General features: G+C 37.0%; 2 protein-coding genes across 4 annotated transcripts; both read left to right on the top strand.

The window, feature by feature from the left end:
- Positions 1-81: 81 nt before the first annotated feature.
- LOC100257889 (receptor-like cytosolic serine/threonine-protein kinase RBK2) lies at positions 82-4113 on the top strand. 3 transcript variants are annotated; one of them, XM_010651519.3, is made up of 9 exons: positions 82-878; positions 1420-1523; positions 1604-1978; positions 2091-2342; positions 2436-2590; positions 2732-2811; positions 2906-3041; positions 3128-3277; positions 3728-4113. In XM_010651519.3, the coding sequence occupies exons 1-9, from the start codon at positions 844-846 to the stop codon at positions 3896-3898; spliced, it is 1458 nt and encodes a 485-aa protein (XP_010649821.1). In that variant the 5' UTR covers positions 82-843; the 3' UTR covers positions 3899-4113. The 3 variants fall into 3 exon arrangements, with proteins under 3 accessions (XP_010649821.1, XP_010649820.1, XP_010649822.1); XM_010651518.3 differs by having other exon boundaries at positions 264-878; positions 1598-1978; XM_010651520.3 differs by lacking the exons at positions 1604-1978; positions 2091-2342 and having other exon boundaries at positions 267-878.
- Positions 4114-5044: 931 nt separating this feature from the next.
- LOC100245913 (probable prolyl 4-hydroxylase 4) lies at positions 5045-13495 on the top strand. The gene is made up of 7 exons (XM_003631932.4): positions 5045-5598; positions 5672-5729; positions 5964-6068; positions 11847-11904; positions 12118-12293; positions 12832-12901; positions 13012-13495. The coding sequence occupies exons 1-7, from the start codon at positions 5465-5467 to the stop codon at positions 13305-13307; spliced, it is 897 nt and encodes a 298-aa protein (XP_003631980.1). The 5' UTR covers positions 5045-5464; the 3' UTR covers positions 13308-13495.

Raw genomic sequence — 13495 nt, 5'->3', positions numbered from 1 at the left:
TCCCCCTGCATCAATATTCAGGAAAACTCGAGGCGCCTCACCTTGCCTTCTCTAGTCTTTGGGAATATATCTTCAGTATTGGAAAAATTGTGTGACGGTGTCCTGTGTAGCACCATTAAAATCTGCCATGTTTCCTGCAAAGCTTGCTTGAGAGGCCAGCCATGGAGTTTTGGGGCTCAGCCGTATGTTTCCCATCTCCTAAATCAAGATGGGCTTTTCCTCAACCTGAAGAATGGCTTTTTGTAATTGTACTCCTCGTGTCTTTTGATGATCCAGCTCACCCAGTTTCCAGTATATGTGGTTGAACATACAAGTCTCTTCAGGAAGTCAATCGGAGGGTGGAAAATTAATTTATCGGGGAACAGACATACCATATTGAATCATTAGGACATGGGTTTCAAAACGGAGGGTGGGAAATTAATTTAAGGGTGATAGGCGTAGGAGATCGAATCATGAAATAACAATTTACATGCAGTTCAAAACGGTGTCGTTTCACCACCACATTTCAACGTCTTTCCGCCTTCGGACCATTGCTTGCCTCTCTGCATTTGAGAGGATTTCTCAGTCCACGTGGTGATCACCCATGAGAGGGAGGCGATTCTCGCGCTTGTTTTCGTGCTCTCGACATTCCTCAGAATTTTCTAATTTTATTTTGCTTTCACTGAAAACCAGAGATTTGTTCAAGGAGATTTTTTTTTTTTTGAAAAAAGCCGGTTTTTGAGCAAAAAATTCGGGCTCAATTTCGCTAAATTGCATGCTCTATACACACGGAAGCTATGCCCACCTCTCTCCATCTCTTTCCCTTTCTCTCTCTCTCATTTTTGGGGTGGTCTCTGAGAATCCATGGAAGATGTCCGAGAACCTTCAGCTTCTCCTTGGTATTTATTTCTTTTCTCATATTCTCCCTTCTGAGCTTTTTAGATACTGGGTTTGGCTCTTTTTCATGCTAATCTGGCATAAAATTTCAAATATCTTAGGATTTCGTTTGCGATACTTTCTTATGCATTGTTTGATTGTTGAGGAATGTTGGGAAAGAAATGAAAATTGGAATAATACCAGGTGGGTTTGTTTGATTTCGAGTGTTCTTTCCTTCTCTCGTGGATTCTTGCTTTCAAATCATTTTTCTACTTCTGGGGTCGGCTGAATCTTTATTTCTCTATACTGGGTTTTGTATGATTCAGTTTATGGAGTAACAGATAAATATATCCTCATATTGTCATTTTCAGATTCTGGTTTTTGGCTTTTCTGGTTTGGGATGGTTGATTGTTGAATTGTCTGTTTGTAATCTCTAATTCTCTGGATTTAGATATGTTGTAGTTGTCTGGAGATATTTAATTTCTCAACCCTTTTGTTGGCCCTCTGGGGTTTGTTTCATGTTTTGTCCCATTCTCTGTTCTTTATTAATATGCATATTTGCAGTGTGGGTTCCGGCAACATTGGGGGAGAAAATGCGGAAGGGAAGGTTCATCCTGTTGCAGATGGAGAACACCTTTCCAGTCTCTCTGTCTCGATTTCGGCTGAAGGTATAATCCTCGTTTCTCCATTTGCTCTAGAAGTATTCCATGATGGTACCAATGCTTAAATTTTATTATGTTAGACTCAGCAACTCTAAATATGGAGGAGAGAAAGGAGGGGCCTTCTCCAAGAGGAGTTCTTGAGGGCTGCTTAAGAAGTGTAGAATCTGAAACAGCTTCTTCCAAGGCCAGTACTTCAGACTCAGAAACTCCCTCGAATACAAGATCTGCTTCTAACTGGCATAGATTCTCCCAGTTATTTAAAAAAGGATCTGCAATGGGCTTGCAAACCTTACCTTCCCTAGGCATCCGGAAGCTCTCAAGAAGTAAAAGCAGAAGGGCAAGAGGAAGCATGATTCCAGCACTGTATCCCTCTTTAGATGCTGGATTATGCTTAATGAAACCTTCATGGAAAGCTTTCTCGTTATCAGAGCTTGAAACTGCAACTGACAATTTCAGCCATAGTGTGTAATCTTTTCAAAATTTGAATTTAGTGTTTGAATATTTAGCAATTCATTTGAACCTAAGTCTGTCAAATCTCCATTCTGACAATCATCCTCGTGTCTTTCAATAAAGAGAATTTAATTGGAGAAGGAGGATATGCTGAAGTTTACAAGGGACAATTGCAAGATGGGCAGTTTGTTGCGATCAAGCGTATTATCAGAGGAACCCCAGAAGAGATGACAGTAGACTTCTTATCCGAGCTCGGGATTATAGTCCATATTGACCATCCCAATACAGCTAAATTAGTTGGTTATGGTGTTGAAGGCGGAATGCACCTTGTTCTTTATTTGTCTCCTCATGGGAGCTTAGCTTCCCTCCTATACAGTCTGTTCATCATTTCAATCTTGTAATATTCTAGTTCTTACAGATCTCCGACTGACAAAATAATTAGTTTTCCTCTCTTTCCCCTATCTCCAGGCCCGGAGAAGAAGCTAGAATGGGAAATCAGATACAAGATTGCTTTAGGGACAGCTGAGGGCCTTGGTTATCTTCATGAGGGGGGCCAAAGAAGAATCATCCACAGAGACATAAAGGCTTCTAATATTTTGCTTAAAGAGGATTTTGAGCCTCAGGTATGCCTTCAAACCAAGAAATGATGTACTGAAAACACCATTTCACAGCAATTCTGTGATTTGGGATTGTGGTCTTCAACTCTCCTTACTACTACTTAAAATCAATTTGCATTTCAATATGTAACTTCAAGATCAATCCAGATTTCTGATTTTGGGCTTGCAAAGTGGCTACCTGAGCAGTGTACTCACCATATTGTATCAGGATTTGAAGGCACTTTCGGGTTTGTAGACTCAAAACTTCTTGTGGTTCTCAATATCTATGGAAGATTTCTTTGCTGCCATTCCGGTATTTAACATTATTTCGTATTGTAACAGCTACCTTCCTCCTGAGTACTTCTTGCATGGCATAGTCGATGAAAAGACAGATGTATATGCCTACGGAGTGCTACTATTAGAGCTCATCACCGGACGCCCAGCTCTGGATAGCTCACAGAAAAGCCTTGTGATGTGGGTAGGTTGCTTCTGTCTCTCCCTGTTTGGCTAGTGTATTGAGTTATACAATTAGAAATTGAAGCTGTTTCAAATAACTTATTGCAGGCCAAACCTTTGCTTATTAACAATAGTATTGATGAGCTTGTTGATCCAAGGCTTGCCGACGCTTACGACTCAGAACAGATGAACATTGTGGCTACAGTCTCTAGTTTGTGCCTTCATCAGTCTTCTGTTCAACGACCTCGAATGAACCAGGCATGTATCCATCATAGATACTAACTAAAGATATGTATAGTTGGACCTTGATGTTAGTCTGCAGAAGCACAATAGTAAGCTTTAGACCACTAATCTACAGGCCTACTCTCTGATGGTTGCACAAGAAATTTAAATCTTTGTGATCAAAACATATTTTATTATAAATTCTGTGAATACATTCTAGGAGTAATTCCAAAAGATGAATCACCTGCTCTTTTGAGAGAAGCTGGAGAAGACCAATTTAAAATTAGAAAGAGAAGTGTTCAGTTGGAGATCACAGCTAGATATGACCCAAGGGTGATATCCAAGCTTTCAAAACATCGGTTCTGAGCTTTCATTTAATTAGTCCATCTGGTTCTTGGCTGTGAACTTACGTATAAATGCTTGTTTCAGTCATAGATGATAAGGAAGTTAATAACCATGACCAGGATCAAACATTATGTGCTGCAGGTGGTGCAGGTTCTAAAAGGTAGAGAAGACATTTCCACCCTTGGAAAGCGATACCAAAAGCCTATTCTCCAGAGGACATATTCTGAGGAGCTCCTTGATGCTGAAGAATACAACTCAACAAAGCACTTGAACGATCTGAGTAGGCATATGGAGATTCTTTTGGAGATCTAAAATCTTTGTTAAGGAATGCTTTATTTATTTTATTTTTTTATTAAGGGTAGGTAGCCGGCTTTGAAAATATTATTTCTTGCATTAGACTGTAAAATATGAAGTTGTGGATGGTTCCTCTACACCTACTGCCCACTGCGATCATGTGACCCTTTTATTCGTAAGAAGTTCAATCAATGTGTGAATCAAAACTTGGATTTTGCCTAGTTCAGAATGGAGATCTAGAGTGTCTATTGTTAAATTATGGCTTGCAATGACATGTTTTCTCCTATATAAATATTGTTTGTTTTAGGCCCAATAGGTCCTTCACGACTTTAAAATTCATCGCATCATTAAGAAAAACAACTCCTATTAGATGTGGGATATGACATTTAACCCCATTTTTCCACACAAATACAACATCCTTGTTGTGTTCCACATGATTGCAGGGCTCGATTACTATTTTATAATAACAAATTCTTCCGACTTTAAAATGTAGTTACGTGATCAAGAGCAACTCACTATACATATGATGTCAAGAATTTCTTCCCTTAAATGATGTAGAATATTGCATGGTTACTTTTTTAAGGGGGTTTAGTAGTAATTCTAGGAAATGTTTTTAGTCTTTCTAATACCTGAAAAATACAAATTTGAGAATGTTAGAAATGTTAAAAACACCTTCTAAAATTACTGTCAAACACGTTATAAGAAACACTTAATATGTGATTTTTCTAAAAAAAAACGTTTGTAAAGATAATAATTCAACTAAAAGTATTTAACTCCAAAATTGAAGTCAAAAGTTTCTGGTTTTTATATATAACCCTTCATCACGAGTATTGTCTAATGCAATTAAGTCATAGTGTATCATTCAACCTTACAAAGATACGATCCTAAGGCTTTTCAATTCACTATATCTTCATGATATCTTCTTGATCTTCATTTGACTCTTTGACTTGATAAAATTTTCTTAAAACCGAATCTCAAATAATACTATCATGAAACTTTTAACGGCATTTTTTAAACTATTAGCCACAAATTTATTCACAATTAGAGGTGTGATTACTCGTAGTATTGGCCTTTTAGTGATAAGCATTGTTAGAATATACTTCTCCATTGTTGAAGGAAAGTTGTCTTCCTATGATGATGAGGCTTGTCAATGTAGAGAGGGTCAGAACTGCAACTCAGAAATTGAAGGCTATTTCATTGTTACAGAGAAGTAAATTAAGGACTATAGAATATAGTTTCCAAAAGGGAGAAAGGAAATAGATGTTCTTAAGGAGAGAGAGAGAGAGAGAGAGAGATTTTATACTGAATTTGTATTTGTATTTGCATTTCCATTTCTTTAATACATTTGTACCCGATAAACATGATGACAGGACAGGAGAGTGGGTCCAGCTGAAAGGAGGCCAGTAGCCTATAAATTAAACAAAACGCAGCGATGGACGTCGTTTCGATCTAGACTTCATCAGAATTCCAGCCACGTTTACAGATTCAAACACCCTAAAGCCAAAAAACGAATAACTATTCAAATTGGTAAACGAACATTTCCCGGAAAATTTTTTCTCGGGATCCAATCGAAGGTTCAACATTATGGTGTCTTCTCTGCAGTTCCTCCTTTTGCTTTGGATCTCATCGACCATACTCGAGTTTTCGAGCTCGTATGCGGATGCAGCTGGCTCCAACGTCTCTGCCGCTAAAGTCAGGCAGATTTCTTGGAAACCGAGGTCGGTTTTCTTTATTTCTTTTTTAGTTTTTTTTTTATTGGTTTATCATGTGTTGAATCCGATTGTTTTGCAGAGCTTTCGTGTACGAGGGTTTTCTTTCGGAAGAAGAATGCGATCATTTGATATCTCTTGTGAGTTGAATCGAAAATTTCATGAATTTAATCCCTAAATTTTTGGAAATATGTTTATATCCGTGGCTGAGAAAATAAGGAAAACAAAAAAGTGGAACTTTGATCATAAATAATTCACTGCAATTGAGTCTATTGAAAGAATATTTGAAATTTTAATTTCTTTTCTTCTATCACATTTTATCAGCGACCAAAGAGAGGTCAGATGTTTGTTGACTTTTGGTTGGGTTGTAACAGGCCAAATCAGAGCTGAAGAGATCTGCTGTCGCAGATAATGTGTCAGGGAAGAGCAGGCTCAGCGAAGTTAGGACTAGCTCCGGGATGTTTATCGGAAAGGGGAAGGTTGGTTCTTCGCTGTTCTTGATCAACTTCTTGCTGTTTCTATATTCATTTTTTATGTTTCTTGTTTTCCCATTAGATTGGCATTGATCTTCCTGAATTTGTTAACTGAATTAACTTTTCTAACTGAATAAATTCTTTCATTGAATTTCAAGCTCTTCCTACTATTATTCCTATTGTGAGTATGCTCAATTAATGTAATTTACTAATCCTTGGAGGGCATTTTAAAAAAAAAAATGCCATTTTAAGTCATATTGCCAATCTTCCTTGTTATATTAAGGCTAGGCCCTAGCTTAATATCTTTTGTGCATACTGGTGCTTACAATTATTTAGGATTTAAGGAACACATCAAATAGTTTTGTTGTTTCTACTTGAGACTTGGTGTAGGATAGGAAATAAGTAAAACAAACATAAAATTTTCTAAACTTAAAGGTGTCCAGGTCCTAGGCTTGAAATGTTTGAGATAACATCACTAAAGAAGGACCTCCAGCCCTGGTCCATAATCCCTTCTTCGTTGATATCAGATTTCGATTGATGTAGCTTGGAAGTTTTAAGTTTAAGAATCATAATTGTTGAAGGTGGGGCAGAAATTCAGAGAAGAATTCAGGAGAGTAGGTAGGGTTACTGGAAGCACCCATGAACCAGAATGAGAAAAAAGGGGGCACCCACCTTTGTATGGGCTTTCATGTGTTCTTGCTTGCTTAGACACGTGGATTGTTGAAATATTATTTTATGTCATGCAGGTGGTGGTTGTGATAGTGCTGTATCCAATTACCATTCATCACTTCACTACCTTGGCACTATAATCAGGTCTTAATAGCACTAAGGTTGGGAGCCAGATCACAAAAGGAGCATCCATAAAAGCCATGGATCCTTTGATACCTTCTGAACCTAGGACATCTTATATCCTTAACTATTAGATGCCCAAACAGCTCACTGCTATCAAGAGGGTAGCCCTTATTCCTGCAGAGGGACCAGTTACCACATGGGATTATTCATTATCGATGATAGTCTTGTCTTCATCTGGAAAGGTGATGAGCAGATGATTCTGGTTCCTCTTTTATTGGTCTCTCTTTCTATGAGCAGTTTAGCATGCCTGCTTTAGCCTTGTAAAGGCAGGCAATCCTGTCTTGAGAACAGGTAACCCTACAAATTTACAGTTCTTTCAACTACATCTTGTGATCATAATGACCAAGCCATTGATACTGCAAAACAATGTTGCAAGAGTATAATATATCAATATTGTTTACATCTTTGAAATGAAGTATCTATTCTGTCAAGGCCAAAGATCCTCGTTGGCATGAAGATTGCTAATCATAGGATGCCTCAAAGTGGCATATGGAGGCAATTAAAATTCGGAAAATGCTAGTTATTCCTCCTTTTTTACCATCTGTGTTACCACTTTGTTTAGGCAGCTGGTGATGATTAGATTACGAAAATATTCGTATTTTTATTTTTATAAAAATAAAATAAAAAAATCACCATGTCATCTAAGTAAAGAAAGTGAGAATGTGAGATTAATATAAAAATTGATGGGATGGTAACCCCAAAATTTTGTACATTAAATAATAGCCTCGAGTATTATTTTAGTTGTTTACTTCACCTCACAGGGGGAAAAGTTCCTGGATTTGGCCTGGTGCAAATGTAACCTTTTGACACATCAAAATAATCATGAGGCGCCAAAATCTCTTTGTGGGTGTTTACAACTTATCATCATGTAATTAGCACCATCATTTACTAAATATGAAGTCACTGCCTTGGTAATTTATTAATTGGATGTCCTTTTCCCTCTTTGAGAATGGAGGAAGGTAGGAGTTTGGAGTTGCCTTTTTTAGAGGAGAAATTTTTTTTGTTTTCTCAACTTTGAATAGGGGATAAAGCCTTGAGACTAGAAGGGTTTACTATGAATTTTTAGTAGCTGTGTTGGGACTTTGTGAAGAGTGAGGTGATAGGTTCTTTGGAGAATTCCATGAGCAAGGCTTTTTTGAGAGAAGTATCAAAACTATATTTTTTGTCTTGATCCTTAAAAAAGGTGGAGCAGAAGATTATAAGGATTTTAGTCCAATTAGTTTGGTGGGGAGCTTGTACAAATTGCTAGCAATGGTGTTAGCTAATATATTTAAGAAAGTGGTGGGTAGAGTGATCTCAAACTCACAAAATGTTTTGGTTGATGGGAGGCAAATCTTGGATGTTACCCTTGTTGCAAATGAGGTTGTTGATTCAAGATTGAAGAGTGGCACTAATGGAATTTTATGTAAGCTCGACATTAAGAAGGCCTATGATTATGTAAATTGGGGTTTCCTTCTTGAAGTTGTGAACAAGATTGGGTGGATTAATGGGTGTATCTCCACACCTAGGTAATTAGTCCTTGTTAATGGTACTCTTGTTGGCTTCTTTCTAAGTTTTAGGAGGTTGAGGCAAGGGGACCTACTTTCTTCTTTTTTATTTGTCATGACAATGAAGGCCTTAAGTTGTCTAATAAGGAGAAGGAGGGAAGGGGGTTTCATTTTAGGCTTTAAGGTGCGGGTTAAAGGTGGCAAGGAGGTGGCAGTGTCCTACTTTTTGTTTGCTAATGACACCCTAATTTGTTGTGAGACATGCAAAGACTAGATAATCTACCTCAGTTGGATTCTAATGCGGTTTGAGGCAATTTCTAGGCTAAGAATCAATTTGGAAATAAGTGAACTGATTCCAATTGGGGGTGTTACTAATGTGAAGGAATTGGTGGTTGTATTAGGGTGCAAAGTTGGGAGGCTCCCATCCACATATTTGAGTCTTCTTTCAGGAGCATGGGATGTGGTGGAAGAGAGATTTCAAGGAAGACTTGTAATTTGAAAGTGACAATATTTGAAAAAGAGCGAACTATTGACACCAATTAAAAAGCTACCTTATCTAGCCTTCCCATTTGTTTCATGTTCGTGTGGTCATTCTAAGAACGATGAGTGGGAGGCTAAAAAATATACAAAGGATTTTATTTTATTTATTTATTTTTTTTATGAGGAGGGGGAACTCTTGAAAAAAAGCCTCACTTAGTGAGTTGATCAAATGTTTGTATGCAAAAAATGAAAAGGGGATTAGGTATTTATGACCTTTTGGGCTTGAACACAGCTCTCTTGTAAGTGGTATTGGAGGTTTGTATCAAAAAACAAAATTTCTTTGGAAGCAGGTTATTATAGGGAAGTTTGGAAAAGAAGAGAGGGGTTTAATGCTCTTTGGAGGAAGGGTTATAGGGTGGGATAGGGCTATGGAAGGTTATAAGGAAATGATGGGTAGGTCTGCAAGTCAGGTGGGTTAGGTTGGGTTTGCACCAACCCAAGCCCGACTCAAATTAAAAGACATTCCACCTGAGCCCTAACCCCACCCGGCCTCTAATCCAATATGCTCAACCTAAGTGCCGCTTATCCTCATTTTTCGAAATTCGAATTTGGCTCAATTTGATAAGGTTAGACAAATTGTTCGGACTATATGAGTTAAATTTGGGTTGAGTTGAGTTAAATGCACCTATAATAATCTTTTTAACTTTATATTTTGTACATTTATACCAAAGTTTAAATAATAAATAACACATCATTTTGAGATTATAAAAAAAAATTATTTATCTTTTTGAAAAATAAAATAATTAAATTTGACATTTTTTCTTTTAAAATAATTTGAAAGAACATAAACTGAATATTATTATATAAAATAATATAAATTATAAATATTATATAGCTTTATTATTATTAAATACTCAATTTGGGTTTGCATTGCTAAACATCCTAACTCAAGCCCAACCCGAATTCAATTTCGTTTAGTTAACCCAAATTACAAAAGGGGCTGCCTAGACCCGCCTAAAACCAAGTTGGGTTAGGTTAAACTCACCTAAGTCTCCCCTTAAAGGTGGGGAGACTTCAAAAGCAAAATTTGTTTTAGCATTGGTGATAGAAGGAGAGTAAAATTTTGGAATGACATATGGTATGGGGATCCTTCCTTAGTCATTTCCTTCTCGTTGTTGTATGTTATAGCTACCTCTAAGAATGCATAGGTAGCGAATGTTTAAGAGCAAGCCATTGAGGAGGGGCATTAGAACCTACGCTTCTAAAGGCATCTCTATGATTAGGAATTGGATGGCATGAAACATTCCTTCTAAGATTGCAAGGAAATTCTTTAAGGAGGGATGCTGAATAGGATGATGTGGGTGGCCTCTATGAGTGGCAACTTTTTAGTCAACTACCCTTGTTTAGAGCATGGGGGGAGCAAAGTCTTTTTCAAAGAATGTTATTTAGAATCCTTGGGTTCCAATAAGGGTGAGCTTCTTTGTATGGAAAGGAGTCTAGAAGGGTATTTTAACTATGGACAAATTAATGAGAAGAGGTTGGAGTTTTGGTAAATAGGTGTTTTATGTGCAAAGGTGAGAAAGAATCTATTTAGTGAATCCTCCTTCCTATTCTAAGGCAAGAATTCTATGGCAGTTAGTTTTCTCCTTATTTGGAATTGCATGGGTACCGAGTTCTTTGGTGAAATCAACTCTTTTAAGTTAGTGTGGCTGTTTGTTGGGAAGAAACAAAAGAAAACATGGAAAGCTGCTCCTTTGTATTTGCTTTGGACTATTTGAAAAAAGAGAAATCGGAGGGCTTTTGATGATGTAGAGCTTACTATCTAAAGCTTAAATCCAAAGGGGGTTGGAAGGATGTGGTCATGTCTTTGACATATTTTGAAGATTTGTTAAGTTGTAAGGGGTGGGACTGTTTTTTGCTTTCCCCTCATTTTGTTTTTTGCTCCATGGTGCTCTTGTATAAGTCCTGAGAACTTTGCACTCCCTTCTTTTTGACATTTTTTAATATATTGTTTTCTTTGCTTATCAAAAAAAGAATTAGTGGCCTTTTTTTTTTCCATTCTTGTTATCTTGTACTAGTTTGTAAGATCTTTTTACTCTTCACGGCTCAGAAATTTATAATTAGTAATGAATTTAGTGGAATAGCTTATATGACATGTGATATTTGACATAAACATTGGGCTAGCTCCTAGCCTACAAAAAGGACAATCTTGTTTGCCCAGACGTTTGAGCACTATGTCATAAAACTGTTATACATGTTATTCAGGAATGCATATTTTTAGTTTTGTGTCATCCTTAGATGCTTACTGTATTTAACATGAAATAATTTTTTTCATGGATTACCTCGATGATAAGGAGCCATAGAGAATTAGAGATTATCAAAGCAGAAACTCCAGAATCACATTGATTGTAATGTGGTTTTTTAACCAATGACTTTCAAAATGTTCTGGGTCACCACCATAATCATGGAATACATAAGGCCAAGGTCATTGAACTAAATTAATTTTTGGGTATTTGGGATGTTTATACTACCAACCTTCATAAGTCTACTACTCAACAAACTCCTCACAAAAGACAACACACCATGCACTCTTTTGGTAACACAAACACCTTGCATAGGCTTTCCTTGAAAAACTAATGTGGGGCTGAGTTGCCTAACTCTGCATTTGTTTTTATTGAATATGGTAAAATGATTGTATCGTTTTGCTATTTTGAATAATTGAATTTATTTCTCTGCTCATGTTACTCTTGACCTCATTTATAATAAAAAATATTCTCTTTGATTATGCATGATGGATTGTTAATGACAATAGCAGACGAGTAAAAATTTAGATATACCTTAAGATTCTTGTTATTTTTGGAAAAAGAAATTGGAAATATAAAAAACAATTAGTTAATTACTCTTAAGAAAAAATATGATTGCTTGATATTCCGCAGCTTGCTTTATGGACCCCTTCTTTTTGTAGGATCCTATTGTTGCGGGAATAGAGGACAAGATTGCAGCGTGGACATTTCTTCCAAAAGGTGCACCATAAGCTTAATACTCATTCATTCAATTTTCCTTTCAGCAGCATTGGTGCTTAACCCATCTCTTTGTGATTCACGTGCTGGCTTTTTAGAAGATGGCACCTAACAGAAGTGGAATTATATGAAACCATATGCATAAATTTGGCAATTTTGTGCTGTGGCTTATGTTCTTCATTAGAATGATGGTGTATTTTGTTTCTTGATCTTCAGATAATGGGGAAGACATGCAAGTGTTGAGATATGAGCCTGGACAGAAATATGACGCACACTACGATTATTTTGTTGACAAGGTTAATATTGCTCGTGGTGGACATCGCATAGCAACTGTACTCATGTATCTTTCTGATGTGGTCAAAGGTGGTGAAACTGTTTTTCCCATGGCAGAGGTTAGTTCAAGTATTCTCCTTGTCCATTTTTATTAGAACAATTACACTGTTTCAGAAGCATTTCCTATCTAACCTACCTTGGGATTCTTGGTGTCCATAAAGACCAGAAATTTTGTCTGGTTTCCTTATCCTGAATCCCCTCATCATTCTCCTGAACCTGTTTTATATAAATAACAAACACGTTTATAGATCTGGAGTATCTTGTTTTATCTTGGGTGAATAACCACCTAAATTTTACATCCTATTGAATCATTAAATGTGGATTCTGGAACAACAGAAAAATGATAATCTGGGTGAACACTCAACCAGAAAATTATTACATTGAGGGGTTTAAAATGTTTAATTGGCATGAACTTTTGGTGAGACTTCTGGAAAAAGTTGGCTTAAATCTGCCAGAGTGGAACATGAATGGAGAAAAAAGATGTGATGTTTCTGCTTCTATAAATGCCTGATTCAATGAGTTATATGATTACTGACGAGGCTACTTCCTGTGATTCTACCTCATGATATATTTTTGGAATTTAAAAATTGTCAACAGGAACCTTCACGCCGTAAACCACTTCCAACAAATGATGATTTATCCGAGTGTGCAAGAAAAGGAATTGCAGGTGAGCCAGTGGAACAAATCATAAATATGCTTTTAAGAGTCCTACTGTTGTATTTGCAGTGAATTGACATGTTTTTTGTTATCTTCGATTACACCTTGGAAAACATCCAGTAAAACCACGAAAAGGGGATGCTCTTCTTTTCTTCAGCCTTCACCCAACTGCCATTCCTGATCCCATGAGTCTCCATGGAGGGTGCCCTGTGATTGAAGGTGAGAAATGGTCAGCGACAAAGTGGATACATGTGGACTCCTTTGACAAGATCTTAAAACCCGGTGGGAACTGTACTGATGAGAATGACAGTTGTGAGAGATGGGCTGCCCTTGGGGAATGCACCAAGAACCCAGAATACATGCTAGGATCTTCAGACCTTCCGGGTGCCTGTAGAAGGAGTTGCAAGGTATGCTAGGCCGTTAACATGTTAATTTACATTTCCATTAGAAGAGTATCTACTGTAAACTTCAACAGGATTGTTTTTATTTGTCTTTTTGTATCATCTATGCTCATTATTTTTTCTGTTATTTGTTAGCATGGTTTCACAGAAACTGACAAAACTAAGCCTTCATTTTTGTTATAAACATGTTTGTCCTTTGCTTA

Source organism: Vitis vinifera, chromosome 5, assembly GCF_030704535.1.
Source record: "Vitis vinifera cultivar Pinot Noir 40024 chromosome 5, ASM3070453v1".
Lineage (NCBI taxonomy): Eukaryota > Viridiplantae > Streptophyta > Magnoliopsida > Vitales > Vitaceae > Vitis > Vitis vinifera.
This window is presented reverse-complemented; position numbering and strand designations above follow the sequence as displayed.